Source organism: Camelus dromedarius, chromosome 7 (assembly GCF_036321535.1).
Source record: "Camelus dromedarius isolate mCamDro1 chromosome 7, mCamDro1.pat, whole genome shotgun sequence".
NCBI lineage: Eukaryota > Metazoa > Chordata > Mammalia > Artiodactyla > Camelidae > Camelus > Camelus dromedarius.
Genome location: NC_087442.1, coordinates 77,063,377 through 77,080,637, shown reverse-complemented (window position 1 = coordinate 77,080,637; position 17,261 = coordinate 77,063,377). Strand labels below are relative to the sequence as shown.

The 17,261-nt window shown below is 37.1% G+C and overlaps 1 protein-coding gene and 1 long non-coding RNA gene across 4 annotated transcripts in view; one reads left to right on the top strand and one right to left on the bottom strand.

The window, feature by feature from the left end:
• The window catches only part of NAMPT (nicotinamide phosphoribosyltransferase), a 38,168-nt gene extending 22,206 nt beyond the window's left edge, over positions 1-15,962 (top strand). Inside the window, exons 7-11 of one of the 2 annotated variants that reach the window (XM_031454695.2) lie at positions 409-634; positions 2,327-2,446; positions 4,052-4,192; positions 5,177-5,311; positions 13,010-15,962. In XM_031454695.2, the coding sequence (XP_031310555.1) occupies positions 409-634; positions 2,327-2,446; positions 4,052-4,192; positions 5,177-5,311; positions 13,010-13,120 (733 nt within the window). In that variant the 3' untranslated portion in view covers positions 13,121-15,962. The remainder of the gene's footprint in view (positions 1-408; positions 635-2,326; positions 2,447-4,051; positions 4,193-5,176; positions 5,312-13,009) is intronic. The other variant, XM_064487688.1, reaches the window with a different exon arrangement.
• Positions 1-17,261, bottom strand: part of LOC116153950 (uncharacterized) — a 115,541-nt gene that overhangs the window by 8,610 nt on the left and 89,670 nt on the right. The window contains exon 3 of one of the 2 annotated variants that reach the window (XR_010381738.1): positions 2,642-2,692. The exons of the other annotated variant lie outside the window; for it this stretch is intronic. This is a non-coding gene — a long non-coding RNA (uncharacterized LOC116153950). The remainder of the gene's footprint in view (positions 1-2,641; positions 2,693-17,261) is intronic. 2 annotated transcript variants of the gene reach the window in all.

The following is a 17,261-nucleotide window of genomic DNA, read 5'->3' as shown; positions in this document are numbered from 1 at the left end:
TTATTGGTACATGGTTTCGAAAATTCACAGAAGGGAGCCAAGTGCTTGCAGTGCCCTGCAAAATAGTGTGTTTACTCTTTCTCACGTCTCGCATAGTGTACAGAGTGTGCTCAGCAGGTGCTTTTCACCTCACTCGTTTTGAATGAGTGGACTCAGGAATGCCAGACATAATAACGTAGCTTATAATTGGTTGAATGTGACTTAAGAGAAAATACCTATTGGAGAGGGATGAGATTACTTAGTCTTAAAAATGGGCCAAGGAGCGGTTTGGCTCAAATATTTAACTAACCTTTTGATGGCCATTAAACTTCTGCAGTGTTGACGGTGTAGTATAGTGAACATGGATGTGATTCAGGAATAGATAATGTGTCTGCCTGAGTAAATCTGTATTTTCATTTTGTTTTCTAGTACCATAACAGCTTGGGGGAAGGACCATGAAAAAGATGCTTTTGAACATATAGTAACACAGTTTTCATCAGTGCCTGTATCTGTGGTCAGCGATAGCTATGACATTTATAATGCGTGTGAGAAAATATGGGGTGAAGATCTAAGACATTTAATAGTATCAAGAAGTACAGAGGCACCACTAATAATCAGACCTGATTCTGGAAATCCTCTTGACACTGTATTAAAGGTAAATTTTAATATGTAACTTGATTATTAAAATGCCTATAGACCAGCTGCATCAATGCCATTTTAAATTACTATGTGCGCACTCCATTTCAGAGCTGCCTGGATCAGTCCCCTTGTTTTAGAGTTGCAGCCCAGAGAGAGTAATAGATTTGCCCAAGGTCACACATGAATAACAGAAAGGACACCGCAAGTCAGGGGTTGTGTATATACTGTCAAGTGGACAGTTGAGAACTGTGGAATAGGATACTTTCCTTTCTACTTGCTTTTGAAATTATTTAATAGCATTACTGTTTTAACCAGTCCTGTGATTTGGTACCAAGTCTGTGGTTTGTTTCTTTTCCTTTATCACAAGTCATTGCCGTACCTTTGAATTTTTTAGTGCAAAAGAAATAAGTGCAAGGTAATGGGGAATAAAAATAATTTGAAGATTTTTCAAGTAGTGATTCTTTAGAGATACTATTGATTCTCAGTGTAGCCTTGTTGCATTTTTTTTAGTGTTTAGGATTTGGTTTGCCTTCTTAGAAAATTACTAATCCGAGCAAGTTATTTGGTGCTTATTACTAGAAAAATATTGTGCTCTGTGCTGTGCTTTAGCAGCTGTTATTTAATCTCTATGAAAACCTTATGATGTACAGACAAGAAGCCAGCTTAGAGAGGTTAAAGGAAACTTGCTCAAGGTCACACAGCACGTAACATAAGCCAGTGTCCAGTGTAGATCTTTCTGGGTATCACCTTCCCTCTTTACCACACTGTTTCCCAGCTGATGACTGGATAATGAGTTACCCCTAAAGGGGGATGTAGAACCAAGGTCTTTTTCTGTCCTATTAAGCAATAGGCTAATCTGAAGGCCTTATCTTCGTCTGAAATATCAACAGATTTGGTTTTAGCAAACTTAGTAAGTTTCATATTTTTCATGTTACCTAACTTAAAAAGTATACAAACCTAGCTTTAAGAATAAACTGAGTCATCAATATGGAATTTTCTCGTTGTTATAAGAAAAGAGAGTGAGTGCTGGGTGGGGAATATGTCTGGTAGATCTTCTGAATCTCTGACCAACCTCTCTGAGAAATTTTGAATTAATGTTTAGATATTTCCACTGCTACAAAACTTTTTAGTAGTTAATGAACGAGTGGGACAACTTGCATATTAAGCAATTTGGCTTAAAAAAATGGGTGTCATCTTTAAGTGAGAAGAACCTCAGGGATCAGAGAAACTATGGGCTCTATATGCTTCATTTCCAGCTTCATCTGCATATCATAATTTCTCTGAACTTTGTAATTCAAGTGGATTCATATTTAAGTTATACCAGACAAGTTAAGCCAAACAAAACTGTTATGCGTGAGCAGAAAAAAATCAAAAGCATAATCTTGAATTTGTTACATGATGTTTTATATACATTAAAAATACTGTATTTACCTTTGTAAGCTCCTAATGTTAAAGGTTTTTTCCTGAATTGAATTTGAAAGATGTGAGGGAAAGTAAACTTGTGTCTTGAGCCACTTTACATTATAAATTGACTTGACAGAAAATTATGTGCCTGTTTCTAACAGAATCAAAAGCACTTGAGACTGAATTTTAGAAGGCTTACACGTGGTATTCTAAAATTTAAGTAATTTGATTAACTTTGGAAAACTTTTTTACACTTCTTTTCAGTTTTAGTTATTTTGTCTTGGGTGTGTATTTTTCCATACAGGTTTTGGATATCTTAGGTAAGAAGTTCCCGGTTACTGAGAACTCAAAGGGCTACAAGTTGCTGCCACCTTATCTTAGAGTTATTCAGGGGGATGGAGTAGATATTAATACCTTACAAGAGGTATGTGTTTTATATTTAAAGTTCTAATAAGGCAATCCTTATAATTAAGCTCCTTCTTACTACATTAATAACTTAAGTACAGTCGTGATTCTTTTCATAAGTGTTTAAGATGGTATGTGTCTTTTCTTTTAATTGCTTAAAATTTATAAATATTAGCAACTTAAGATATAGAAGTACCACCTAAACCACACTTACTGCTCCCAGTCCTCATGGGCCACTCTGGATGATGAACCCAAAGAAGCATCACTGTGAAACAAGAAAATGCCAGTCAAGGAATATTCTTTGGGTATAAAACAAAGTCTTGACACTGCACAAATAGGTCTCAATTTTAACAGAATGGAGCTTGCACATACTCTAAGAATATGAAGCTCAAATGGTATTAATCTTTGCTTTATCAAAAAATTATAGAATGGTTTTGTTACCTGTTTTAAATTAAGCATTGATTCATCACTCTTACTATTAGATTCAGCCAAATAGCATGTTTGGTATTATCTTAAAGCTTTTGCCTCTTCATTTCCCATATAAGCTTCTAAGGAGCTACAATTTTAATATCTAAAATCATAAAAATTAAAGCCATCACCAATATCATGATGTAGACTGTCTACTATTTATAAATTACTGATATTTTAATGTGTACTAGTTTCAGATGGTATCCACTTGTAACCTAGTAACCAAAATAATTTTCTATTTGAAAGAGTTTGGTGTGGTTAGAGTAAGGTCTGTACTCAAATTACTAATTTGTTTTCTGAAGATTTACTTAAGAAGAACTACTGCATATAACTAACAGTACTTCTGTGGTGATAATGCAGGTAGAGTTCCAAAATCAGTTGTCTAGAATAGACCTCTTGCAATAACAGAAATGATGTTTCTTCCCCCTACTCTCCCAAACTGCCTTGCCTAAGAAAAGTGGAAGCTTTCCCAGCTCTTCCAAGATACTTGGTGTTGGGACATTAGGGGCTTTGATGTGAAAAGGAAGAAATAGAAGGAAAGTCTGCAGTGAGGAGGATCTAGGCATAGGAATCTCAGCTGGCATATTTAATTGCTGTTGTCTTTTAGCTCAGCTGCGTTGAAGGTTTGACCTGGTATCAGTTAAGAACTAGTACCCATACCCACACACCCCTTTCAGATGAAGAAACATGGGTGGGCACAGTGCCGATTTCAGGATGCACATTAGCCCAGTGCTCTTCCCCTTGCTTGTACCTGCCCTTCCTTGGTCCCGTGGGCAGCTCTAAGTTGGGTTGTTCAATCAGGTATTTGAACTTCCCTTTAAAAACTGAAGCTATTTGGCTTTCCTTTTTCTTTTATTTATTTATTTTTTTAAATAAACTTTGAGAACTTGTGCATTTTCAAAGTTGAGAATCAGTTCAAAACAAATCTGTTTTTTAACGCCATGAACAAGAAGTTCAGTGGTCAGACAGTCTCTGGCATTGGTGAAACTTTAAACAGAATTGTGAGAGAATGAAATAGTAATAGACATTATTCTTACCTCATTATTTACTATGTTCTAAAACAGCTTTGGATGGTTTACTTATCATATGGCCCATGGAAAGTTACCTCCTTCCTCTTCCAAACTATTAGTTTATTTTCTTTTTATTTTTAATCTAGATTGTAGAAGGCATGAAGCAAAAAAAGTGGAGTATTGAAAATGTTTCCTTCGGTTCTGGTGGAGCTTTGCTGCAGAAGTTAACGAGAGATCTCTTGAACTGTTCATTTAAATGTAGTTATGTTGTAACCAATGGCCTTGGGGTAGGTGCTTCAGCTTTTACTCCTGTGTTGTTACTACCTTCTTTATGTATCTAGGTGGAGTGAAGTTACTGAAAGTAATAGTCAAAGGATAATATGGTCCTGAATGTTACTCTGTTGTCAGGTACCAGAGACCCTGACTCAGAAACAAGGAAAGAAAAGACAGGAGGTGACAAATAACTTGATTGGAGAAAAAGGGAGACTTGGGAAAAGGAGGAAAAAATAAGATGAGGGATTATTTAAGACACAATGCAAGTCAATTCATTTCTCACTACTTCAGTATATACTCTTGAATCAAAAAGTTGACCATATTTGAGCAGGAATGTCAGCTAACCTAGCCAACATGTCTGAAAGTAAGCAAGTATATAAATAAACACTGTCAAACATGTTTTAGGAAGGTGGACTATGAGGTTGAAGTTGTGATACTAGAATCATGTTCTGGTAACCTTAAAGCAGGGGACCCTAAGCTGGTAGGCAGCTGACTGACAATCCCCCTAGCTCTTCATAGGCTCGTGAGAGTCTGTATCAAAGGGTGGGCGTAGGGGATCCTGGGAACACCTGCACTGCTTCCCTCCCTTACTTCATCTCCATCTTTCCTGGGTGAGCTCTGGTACTGACACATCTGCTTTTCCTATTACCGTCATCACTGTTTGCCTCCTTCCTTTCTGATCCTGAAACATTCTGCTCTTTTCAGGTTTTCTGGGTCTTTTTTGCTTATGGCAGTAACAAGGTAATAGAGTAAAAAGTCACAAAATGGAAAAGTTATGAAGTAGGAAAGCCTTTACCTTAGTAAATCCTAGGTCCCTTGCCACAGATTATATATCAGAGTTGACATAGATTTATTTTTCAATAACAGGCATGTGCTCTACCTAGATATGTTTAAAGGCAATGGCCTTTAAACTAAACAAGAAAAGGAGATACCTTACCAGTTGAGTGAACAGTTCTGACAGTCTTCTATTTCTCTAACTTTCTTAATTTGGATTCCAGGTTAATGTCTTCAAGGACCCAGTTGCTGATCCCAACAAAAGGTCCAAAAAGGGCCGATTATCTTTACATAGGACACCAGCAGGGAATTTTGTTACACTCGAGGAAGGAAAAGGAGACCTTGAGGAATATGGTCAGGTATGTATATCTATGCTGACTGTTTTTTGTTGTTGTTTGTATGTTTGGTTTTTTAAACAGCAGTAGGTTGGCTCTTCAAATTAAGGAACGAGGCTTTATGGGGTATTATATTCTTCAACTATTTTCAGAAAAAATTTTTTCTTGGAGGACAAAGTTTTATTGTACAATGTTTACAATTGCTGACCCTTACCTACCAAAATAAGATGAAAAACAAGAAGTGGCTTGATAATAAATGGGAGATGTGTACATGGGGTGAAATATTTTGCAACATTCCAAAAAAAAAAAAAAGTTTCCCATTTAGTGACCAGCAGGGTGGTGACCGATGAACTTTAACAAGCTCGTGTATTTTTGATCTTACTCCTATTAGCAATGGTACGTTTCTGACCAGGAATAGTTAAGAATACTGAAAGGATGCTATTCTTAGGCTTCTTAGAGCTATTTATAGTAAAACTTTGGTAATTTTCACAGATAAAAGAAGGGCTATCTAAATTCTAAAATATTGTTAATTCCATTTTTCAAAACTTAATAGAATCCAGTTCAGGTGGTTTTCTTTAGTCTCATTTGATTCTTGCAGCAACTCTACGGGCTAAAAAAGGTAAATTATCTTAGTATAAGATTTGGAGAAAAAAATGTGACTTGATTCATGCTGTAAGTCAACCAAACTGGAAACATTTATAGTATGTGCAAGTAGTCTGAATGGTCATTAACATACAAAAGTACACTTATATTCCTGAACTCAAAAGTTACAAAATTTGTTTTTTAAGCTATTGAGTTGAAAAAAATATACAGGTTCATTTTTAGAGGGAAATTACTCATGAATATTCATACTCTTAGCAAAGTTTATACTAAACATAAAAAATATAAAGTAATAAAGTGGTGTATTTAACTTTAAATTCTTAATAACACATCAAATATTCTGCTTATTTTACTTTTATACTTTGAGCCAGAATTAACCTTATTGTATTGTCTTTAATGAAAAATATACGTAAGTTCCTAAACATTAAGAATTAGATCCCTTTACATAGCCTGTTACGCCATTCTTTGAGTAGCCTTTGCTTAACTCTTGTAGCTACCTAGACCTGCTGAATTGGTTTAAGCCGAATGGACTGAAGTCACTTTAGACATGGTCATAACTAAGACTTCAAAACAGCATTGATTTTAAGAGTATATGAACATCCTAGAACATTTGAGTCAGTAATCAATGTATGATCATCTAGACATTTTGATTTAAGAAGAGGAACCACCATTCCTCAATAGATTATGTTTACATTTTCATAAAGCTGAATTCATAAAAGAAAATGCCACAGCAAGAGCAGGGTGATTTGAAACAACACAATGACAGAGAAGATTGTTTCCAGATGGCGGAATAGGAAGACCCTAAGCTCACCTCCTTTCATGGGCATACCAGAATTACAGCCTTTTACAGAACAAGTATTGATGAGAAAGACCAAAATCTACTAGAAGAGATCTTCTGCAACTGAAGATAAAAAGAAGGAACCATGATGAGATGGGTGGCAGGGGCACAGTCACAGGTATAGTCAAGACCCAGACCCAGTTGGCAGCCCACAAGCAGGAGAGTAATTACAGTGACAGCAGTTCTCCCACAGAAGCAAGCAGTCTGAGCTCTGTCTTGGGCTCTCCAGCCCAGGGGTCCTGCACCAGGAAGATGAGCCCCCAGAATGCTTGGCTCTGAAGACCAGCAGAGCTTACTTTCAGGAGACGCAGAGGGCTGTAGGAGACCCTACTCTTAAAGGGCACACACCAACGCATGCTTTGGACCCAGGGCCGAAGCAGTAATTAATTTCAAAGGAGCCTGGATCAGACCCACTCATTGACCTTGGAGACACCTTTGGCCTCTCAGCCTACTGCCGTGGGATCCAGCCTCACTCAACAGCAAGCCAACACAAGCTTGAGGACATGCTGGACCCCACAGCCAGCTAGGGACTGGCCCCACCTACCTGTGGTCTGTTATCAGCTCTGGGACGCTTGAGTCCTGAGACCCCAGGACGTGGTTCTGCCTACCAGTGGGCTGTCACTAGCCCCAGGAATCCTGAATGCTGCAGCCAGCAGCCTCGTGACTCAGCCCTGCGAATTAGTGACAGGAGACAACCGGACTGGGGGCCAGCCATGTCTTCCAGACCACCAACAGTAGTCAGTCAGCCACAGCAGGAGGACCCACGTAGGGGAGCCCAAGAGCGCATAGCTCTGGTGACCGGAGGGGATGTGCTGTTGGGCTGCATGGGATGTCTCCAATAAAAGGCCACCTTTCCAAAATCAGAAGACATAACCAACCTACCAGATAAGATACATAGAAATAAAAGCAGCAAATTAGGCAAAATGAGGCAACAGAGGAACATGTTCCAAACAAAGGAATAAGATAAAACCTCAGAAGAACTAAGTGAAGTGGAGATAGACTATCTATGAGTTCAAGATAATGATCTTGACACAGACAATAAGAAGTTAGAAGTTTTTAGCAAAGAGTTAGAAAAATATAAAGAACCAGAGATGAAGAATACAATGCCTGAAACTAAAAATACACTAGGAGGAATCAAAAGATTGAATGATACAAAGGAATGGATCAGTGGAAGGCAGAGTAATGGAAATCAGTGAGGCTGAAAAGCATAAAAAGAAATGAGACGTTTAAGACACCTCTAGTACATCATGCATACTAACATTTGCATTCTAGGGGACCCAGAAGGAAAAGATGAAGAGAAAGGAGCAGAGAACATATTAGAAACCACAGTAACTGAAAACTTCCTTAAACTGGGAAAGGAAACAAATATCCAGGTCCACGGAGCACAGAGAATCCCAAAATGATCATCAACCCACAGAGGACCACACCAAGACACATTGTAATTGGAACGGCAGAAATTAAAGATAAAGAGAGTAACAAAAGCAGCCAGGGAAAAGCAGCAAGTCCTGTACAAGGGACCCCCAGCCATAAGGCTGTAATTTGATTGTCAGCAGAACTTGGTGGCCAGAGGGATGGCATAATATATTTAAAGTGATAAAAGAGTAACACCTACAACCAAGAATACTCTACCTGGCTTCCATTCAGATTTGATGGAGAGATCAAAAGTTTTCCAGACAAGGAAAAACAAAGAGTTCAGCACCATCAAACCAGCTTTACAAGAAATGTTAATGGGAGTAATCTAAACGGGGGAAAAGGCCATAACTAGAAATATAATAATTATAAAAGGAAAACCTCATCGGTAAAGGCAAACATACAGTAAAGGTAGTAAATCAACCACATACTAAGTTAGTAGAAATTTTAAAAGACAAGTAGTAAAATTACCTATATCCACAATAAGCAGATGTACAAAACAAAAAGATACAAAATATGTCAAAAACAGTAATGAGCTAAATGTAAGACATACCATAAAACTCTTGGAACATAGATGAAACACTCTTTGACATAAATTGTAGCAATACTTTCTTAGCTCACTCTCCCAAGGCAAAAAAAATAAAAAGCAAAAATAAACAAATGGGATGTAATTAAACTTTAAAGGTTTTGCACAGCAAAGGAAACCATCCACAAAACAAAAAGGCAGCTTACAGAATGGGAGAAAGTATTTGCAAGTATGTGACCAACAAGGGGTTAATATCCAAACTATACAAACAGCTCATATAACTCAACATCAAAAAAAAAATCCAATCAAAAAATGGGCAGAAAACCTGAATAGACATTTAGCCATGAAAAAGTGCTCAACATTGCTAATTATTAGAGAGATGCAAATCGAAACCACAATGAGATACCACCTCACACCAGTCAGAATGGCCATCATCAAAAAGTACAAATGTTAAATGCTAGAGAGGGTGTGGAGAACAGTGGGCCCTCCTACACTGTTGGTGGGAATGTAAATTGGTGCAGCCACTATGGAAAACAGTATGGCGATTACTTTAAAAACTGAAAGTAGAGCTACCATAGGATCCTGCAGTCCCACTCCTGAGGCTATATCCAGAGAAAACGAAAACACTAATTTAAAGAGATCCATGTATGACAGTGTTCACAGCAGCACCGTTTACAGTAGCCAAGACATGGAAGCAACCCAAGTGCCCATGGACAGATGACCTTAGGAGATGCGGTGTGTAGATAGATACATACACAATGGAGTGTTACTCAGCCATAAAAAAGAAGTATTGCCATTTGCAGCAACATGGAGGAACCTCGAGAATATTATGCTATGGGAAATGAATCAGAAAGATATGTGGAATCTTAAAAATAATTAAAAGAATCTATATACAAAATGGGAATAGACTCACAGAAATAGAAAACAAACTGGTTACCAAAGGTGGGAATGGGGGTGGAAAGTTAGGGATATGGGATTAACAAACTACTATATATAAAACAGATAAGCAACAACTACTGGGACCCACCTCACCCTGATGCCAAACACAAGGATATCACACACAAAAAGGTACAGGCCAGTATCGCTGCTGAACATTAGATGCAAAAACACTCAACAACAAGCTAAATCCAAAAATACATTAAAAGGATCATACACCGTGACTTAGCGAGAGATATCCCAAGGATGCAAGGATAATTCAATACCTGCGAATCAATCAGTGTAATACACCATGATAACAAAACGAAGACTAAAAATCATATGATTATCTTAATAGATGCAGAAAAAGCTTTTGGCAGAATTCAACATTCATTTATGATAGAAACTGTTAACAAAGTGGATACCTCAACATAAAAATAGCCATATCTGGTAAGCCTACAGCTAACATCAAACTCGGTGCCAAAATGCTAAAAGCACTTCTAAGATCAGAAACAAGACAATGCCCACTCTCACCACTTTCATTCAACATTGTATTGGAAGTCTTAGAGCAGTAAGACAAAAGAAAAGAAATCCAGATTGAAAAAGAAGTAAAATTGTCACTGTTTGCAGGTGACATACAATCCCATAGAAAATCCTAAATATACCACCAAAAACTAGATCTCATCAATGAAGTTGGTAAAGGTGCAGAAAACAAAATTGATATACAGAGATTGGTTGCATTTCTGTACACCAACAGCACAGTCACAAAGAGAAAGTAAGGAAACAATCCCATTTACAACTGCATCACAAAGATTAAAATTACCTAGGAATAAATCTAATTAAGGAGGGAAAAGACCTGTACTTGGAAACAATAAGACATTGATGTAATAAACTGAAGATGACACAAACAGGTAGAAAGATATACTGTGTTCATAGATTGAAAGAATAAATGCTAAAATGACCATACTCCCCAAGGCAATCTACACATTCAGTGCAATCCCTATCAAAACACCAATGGCATTTTTCAGAGAACTAGAATAATTTTAAAATTTGTCTGGAAACACAAAAGACTGCAAATAGTGAAAACAGTCTTAAGAGGAACAAATCAAGTGTTTACCACACTCCTTGACTTCAGACTATACTACAAAGCTACAGTACTTAAAACTGGCACAGAAACAGACACATAGATCATTAGAACAGAGATAAACCCATGCACTTATAATCCATTAATCTATGAAAAAGGAGGCAAGAATATACAAAAGGTAAAGACAGTCTCCAATAAGTGGTGCTGGGAAAACTGAAGAGCTACATGTAAAAGAATGAAATTAGAACATTTTCTAAACCTTTTACAAAAATGAACTCAAAATGGGTTGACATAAATGTAAAACCAAAAACCAAAAACAGGCTCTTGAGATAAGTCATAGCAATGTTTTTTTTTTTTTTTTGCATCTGTCTCCTAAGGAAAGGAAACAAAAGCAAAAATGTAAACAAGTGGGACCTAATTAAACTTAAAGCTTTTGCACAACTATCAACAAAACAAAAAGACAGACTACTGAATGTGAGAAAATATTTGTAAATGATATGACAGAGAAGAGGTTAATATCCAAAATATATAAACAGCTCATACAAGTAGATATCAAAAAGAAACCCAAAAGCCTGATTAAAAAAAGGGCAGAAGACCTGAGTAGACATTTTTCCAAAGAAGACATACAGATGACCAACAGGCACACAAAAAGATGCTCAGCATCGTTAATCATCAGAGAAATAAATGCCAATCACAATGACAATGAATATCACTTCACACCTGTCAGAATGGCTGTCATCAAAAAGACCACAGATACCAAATATTTACGAAGATGTGGAGAAAAGGGAATCCTTGTAACACTGTTGGTGGAAATGTAAATTGATGCAGCCACTGTGGAGAGCAGTATGGAGGGCCCTCAAAAAACTAAAAATAGAGTTACCCTATTTATCCAGCAGTCCCACTGCTGGGTATATATCCGAAGAAAATAAATACACTAATTTGAAACATACGCACTCGAGTGTCCATAACAGCATGATTTACAGTAGCCAAGATGCAGAAATAGGGAAACAACCCAAGTGTCCATCAACAGATGAGTGGATAAATATGGGGGGGGGGTGTAAAAAAGTATGTACGCGCGCGCGCACACACACACACACACACACACACACACACGCGCGCGCACACACACACACACACACACACACACACACACACACACACACGACTATTAGCCTTAAAATAATAATGGAAATTTGCCATTTGCAAAACATGGGTGGACCGTGGAGGGTTGTGCTATGTGAAATAAGTCAGAGAAAGACAAATACTGTATGTTATAACTTATATGTGGAATCAAAAAAATAAAACAAATGTGAATATAACAAAACAGACTTACAGATACAGACAACAAATTGGTGGTCACCAAAGTGGGGAGAAACAAGATGGCAAGGGGCAGGGGGTAAGAGGTGCAAACTGCTGTGTAGAAAATAACCTGCAGCACGGGGAATGTAGGCAGTTTTTTATAATAACTTTAAATGGAACATAATGTACAAAATACTAAGTCATTGTGTTGTGTACTTGAAACTAATTCTGTAAATCAACTATACCTCAATTTTTTTTTAATGTAGGGGAAAAAGGGAACAATATAATGAAAAAAATTAGATAATGTTATATGCGCCTTACTTTCAGATGAGATGGAAAACTTAGGCACAGTAGATCACTTCTGTGGATTTTTCAAGAGAAACTAGAGGCAGATAATTCCTTAGTGAGAGAGGAAAGGCTGTACCTGACCCAAAAGGGACTTCAGGCCTAATTCTCTTCATTTATCTTTGTTATTCTTACATGGATCAAATGGATTACATGTATCAGTGACTTCTGGAATACACACTTTCAATCTTTAAATTAGTGACTATGCATTAGTCAAGAAATCAATTATCTGTTTATGTTTCTGTTTTGGATTTAGTTTCTAGTTTTCAGAGTTGACTGGTTGGTTTGTTTTAAGGCCAGAACTCATGATTAGCAAGTTTATTAAGTTCCAGATTTATAAGTTTGATCAGTGTTGAGTCTTTTGGCTGGGACCAAGGGAAGGTCTGGCCAGGCTTTCCTTGTTGGTCTGATGATGGGTCAGAGATGGGTCAGTTTTTCCTTTAAGGAGAACTGTTTCAAGAGTGTAATATTTAGATCATTCCTTTAAAAAAAAGAAGTTAAATATCTCTACATCCCAGATTTAGATTGTGCCTCATTCTCTGCCTGCTGCACCAGTGTTCTACGTAAAATCATCTCAGAATTTGAACACTATCACCATCTCTGTGGATTTGACTAGTCAACATAGTTCATCGAAGCATTACTTAAGAATGTTGCTTTGATAGTCTAATATAATCGTTAAATTTTATTATTGGTATATTTGTGCAGGATCTTCTCCATACTGTCTTCAAGAATGGGAAAGTGACAAAAAGCTATTCATTTGATGAAGTAAGAAAAAATGCACAGCTGAATATCGAACTGGAAACAGCACCTCATTAGGCTTTATTTTATGACTGGATGTATGTGTGCCTGTGTGTGCGCGCGCGTGTGTGTTTACGTGCGTGCACACACATGTGTGCACATGCTGTGTGTGTGAGAATGTAACGCATAATGTTTATTGTACAGATGTGTGGGGTTTCTTTGTGTTTTATGATACATTACAGCCAAATTATTTGTTGGTTTATGGACATACTGCCCTTTCATTTTTTCTTTTTGCAGTGTTTAGGTGATCTCAAATTAGGAAATGCACTTAACCATGTAAAAGATAATTGCTAAAGTAAGCTTTTTAGGGCCCTTTGCCAATAGATAGTAATTCAATCTGGTATTGATCTTTTCACAAACAGAACTGAGAAACTTTTATATATAACTGAAGATCACATAAAACAGATTTGCATAAAATTATCATGATTGCTTTGTGTTTATATTTAACTTGTATTTTTGTACAAACAAGATTGTGTAAGATATATTTAAAGTTTCAGTGATTTAACAGTCTTTCCAACTTTTCATGATTTTTATGAGCACAGACTTCAAGAAAATACTTGAAAATAAATTACATTGCCTTTTGTCCATTAATCAGCAAATAAAACATGGCCTTAACAAAGATGTTTGTGTTATTGTACAATTTGAAAATTATGTCAGGACATACCCAATAGAATTACTAAACCTCACTGCCCCTTGTAGACCATGTATTAATCATTCTACATTAAAGGAAATAATGGTTCTTACTGGAATGTCTAGGACTGTACAGTGATTATGTATGTTGGTCATTGTATGTACCAGTGAAATGCCAAATTTGAAAGGCCTGTACTGCAATTTTATATATCAGATATTGCCTGTGGCTCTAATACACACCTCAAGGTTTTAAGATTTTTAGAAAGGACTTCTGCTTACACTATAGAATATATACATAAATGTAAAATATTGACAGAAATGGAAGTAGTGTATTTTAAAGTAATTACACTTCTGAATTTATTTTTCCTATTCTATAGTTGATATGACTTAAATGAATTACTGGAATGGGTAGTGAGTGTACTAATTTTAAATGTTTTGATTCTGTTATATTTTTCATTAAGTTTTTCAAATATTAAATTGGATATTAAATTGTATGGACATCATTATTAATTTTAAACTGAATCCCTCAATGAATAATACTCAAGTTCTTAAATGAAGATAAATTATGCCCAATGAAAAGCATGATGGAATGAGTTTGAATAGAAGAATCTTAACCAAAAGCAGGAATTTGGCTAAATTCAGAGTGTTCAGCATCAACATGTTCTAGATTGATTACACTGCTACATCCTGAGTCAGTCATCACATCCAACTAGAGACCAGGTTTTGGTTTTTGTTTTTAAGATGATCTTTTATATTTCAGTCTGTCCTAAGGCAAGGATTGGCCAGCGATGGCCTGCAGGCCAAATTCCAAATACTCTTTTTTTGTAAATACATACTGTCTATGGCTGCTTTCTCACAACAGCAGAAATTGAGTTGCTGCAGAAGTGTCCATACGGCCCACGGGGCCTGACGTGTTTGCTATCTGACCCTTTACAGGAAGGTTTGTTGACCCCTGTTGTAGGAAAAGGAGTGTGCCTTCATACAGAGTTTGTCTCACTTTTGTCCTTTCTTTTCTCGTTAAGATTCTCTTAAGAATCTGACATTGGAAGACTTAAAAGCTTAAACAATGTGACATTACATGTGAAATTTTAAAAATTGAAAAGCCATAAATCATCTGTCCTAAACAGTTAAATAAAAAAGAATTTTGTCACTAGAGTAACCTAGTTAGAGGTGAGTTATCTTTATTAAACATCTTTTGTGAGCATCATTAAAAAGAATATAGGTTTTTGCAGATGATTCTGAGTACTTGTTTAATGAGAACAAGAAGCATCATTCATAGTTGGAGAAGTTTTCACCCTGCAGTCTCTGGTAGAAAATAATTTTAAGCTGATTTTTGTTAATGTATCTAAGTAAAGAATAGTTATTACACACCTTTCTTCACAAAATGTGCTAAGGGGCTTATAGAGAAGTAAAAGAGACTATTACCAGTAATAACTTTGATAACCACTCAAATGATTTTGTTTAAACATTGGAATTATACTACAGACAATATTCTTTGTGCACTGTGAATTTCAGCAGCTTCAGAGTATCTAGCAGTTTTATTTTAAAACTTTCAGTGAATGCTGAAATCTGTACATTTGTACATGGCCATAGATTGGGGGAATGGAATGACTAATTCTGTTAGTTCTTAGCCATTTGGAACTGATTAATCCTGAATTTCCATCACTTAAGCACTTAGTATGTGGCCATCCCCATTCTGAGCAGCAGCTGGTTAACACAGATAACAAATAGAACTCTGCTGTCTCCTTTCAGCCAGCCTGACTCTTCCAGACGAAAGCAAATGGCTTATTAACTCATTAGATTTGCAGTTGACATCAGTTAATCCCCCTCAGTTCATAATATCATGAAGTATTTGTATTTTAAATAGGAGATAAGATTTTTGTGTTAAGACTCTTTATTTGTACTCTATACTTAAAATGATTTTAACGATTATCCCTTATTTCCTTTCTTGAGATAAATTGTTATGAAAATATTTTATAATGAAATCCATCTTGGAAAACTAGAAAGAAAAAAATGGCAAGGTAATTATTGTTCTGTTTGCCATAATTTAGAATTCAACACTTAAACTAAGTATTTTATAGTTTTACATTCCTTTTTAACCCGTTCAGTGGAGAATGTCAGCTTTTCTCCCAAGCTGTATGTTAAATCAATTCTAATATGTATTCAACATCAAAGATACACATGTAATAAACATGGAAATAAAGTTTAGCTCTATTAGTGAAATGTTAAATTTGACTGTGTGCTTCAAATAATGGCATTTCCAGAGTTACCTTTTTTAGGTATTCTTCCAGTTCGAAGAATTAAAGAATGAGAGAGGGAGAAACATCAAGGATGGCTCTTCCTCTCCGCCTTGTGCAACTGTGTGAATGGTGGTGCCTCTTACCAAGAGAGAACACTGGCGGGAGACCAGATTTGGGGACAAAGAGTTCAATTCCTCAGTTAAGATTTGAGATGTCTTTCAGACATATAAATGTGAACTTTAGGTAGTTGGATATACAGATTTGTGTGTGAATTTGGTGTGTAGATGGTCATTGGAGACACAAGAGAGGATACTTCTCTAGGGAGAGTACAGAGTGTGGCATACCATAGTCCCAATCCAGCCCACTGTTTTTGTAAATAAAGTTTTATTGGAACGCAGCTCATTCATTATCGTCCATGGCTGCTTTCGTGCTGCAGTGGCAGAGTTGCGCAGGTGTGATGGGCCTTAGGGCCTACAAGGCCTAAAATAATTTACTACATGGCCCTTTAAAGAAGAAGAAAAGTGCCGATCTCTACTATAAAGAAAAGATGGCCTAAGGCAAGGCCATGGGGGCTCTCAAAAGTCAAGTGGCAGAAGATGAGCAGGCAAAGGAGACTGACAAGCAGTAGCTAAAGAAACGAAAGGAAGACCAGGAGGAAAGTCACGAAAGCCCAGGGAAGGGCATTCTTTTGCACAGGTGCTGAACGCCGCTGAGAGATCCAGTAGAGCCAGGGACACAAAGGCACGGATGGGATCCGACCTCCGGGGAGTAACTGACTGCTTGGAGGCGTTCCCTTCCAGGTAGTAGAGGAGGAAGATGTCAGAAGCTACCTGACACAACTGTTGGCTGTGGAAAAGGGAATGAGGCAATAGTGTGTCTCCCTCTGTGGTTTTATTTTTGTTCCCCTCTCCTAACACTGGTGCCTAGGTACAGACATGGAGAAATGGAGATACTTGGGGTTTGGCCAGATAAGTCTGATAGAACAAAGGACAATAATTGAATAATTTTTGAAATTGAGTTACTGGAAAGTGGTCCTGCAGTATCTAAACCGAATAGGTAAGGACATGAAGGCAACACAAAGTGTTGAGAAGACAGCAGAGAGCCCGATGGACTGTCCGACAACAGCTCTGATCTGCTGGGAGTTGTTGAACAAGCAGGTTTGGAAGGACAGAAGTGCTCGCCTGAGACCAGGATGCTTGGATCAGTGATCTCAGAAGAGCGATGGTGTAGGATGACCCAAGGCGTGACCTTGCTAAGAGAAGTAAAGAATGTCATTGGCAACCAAACGA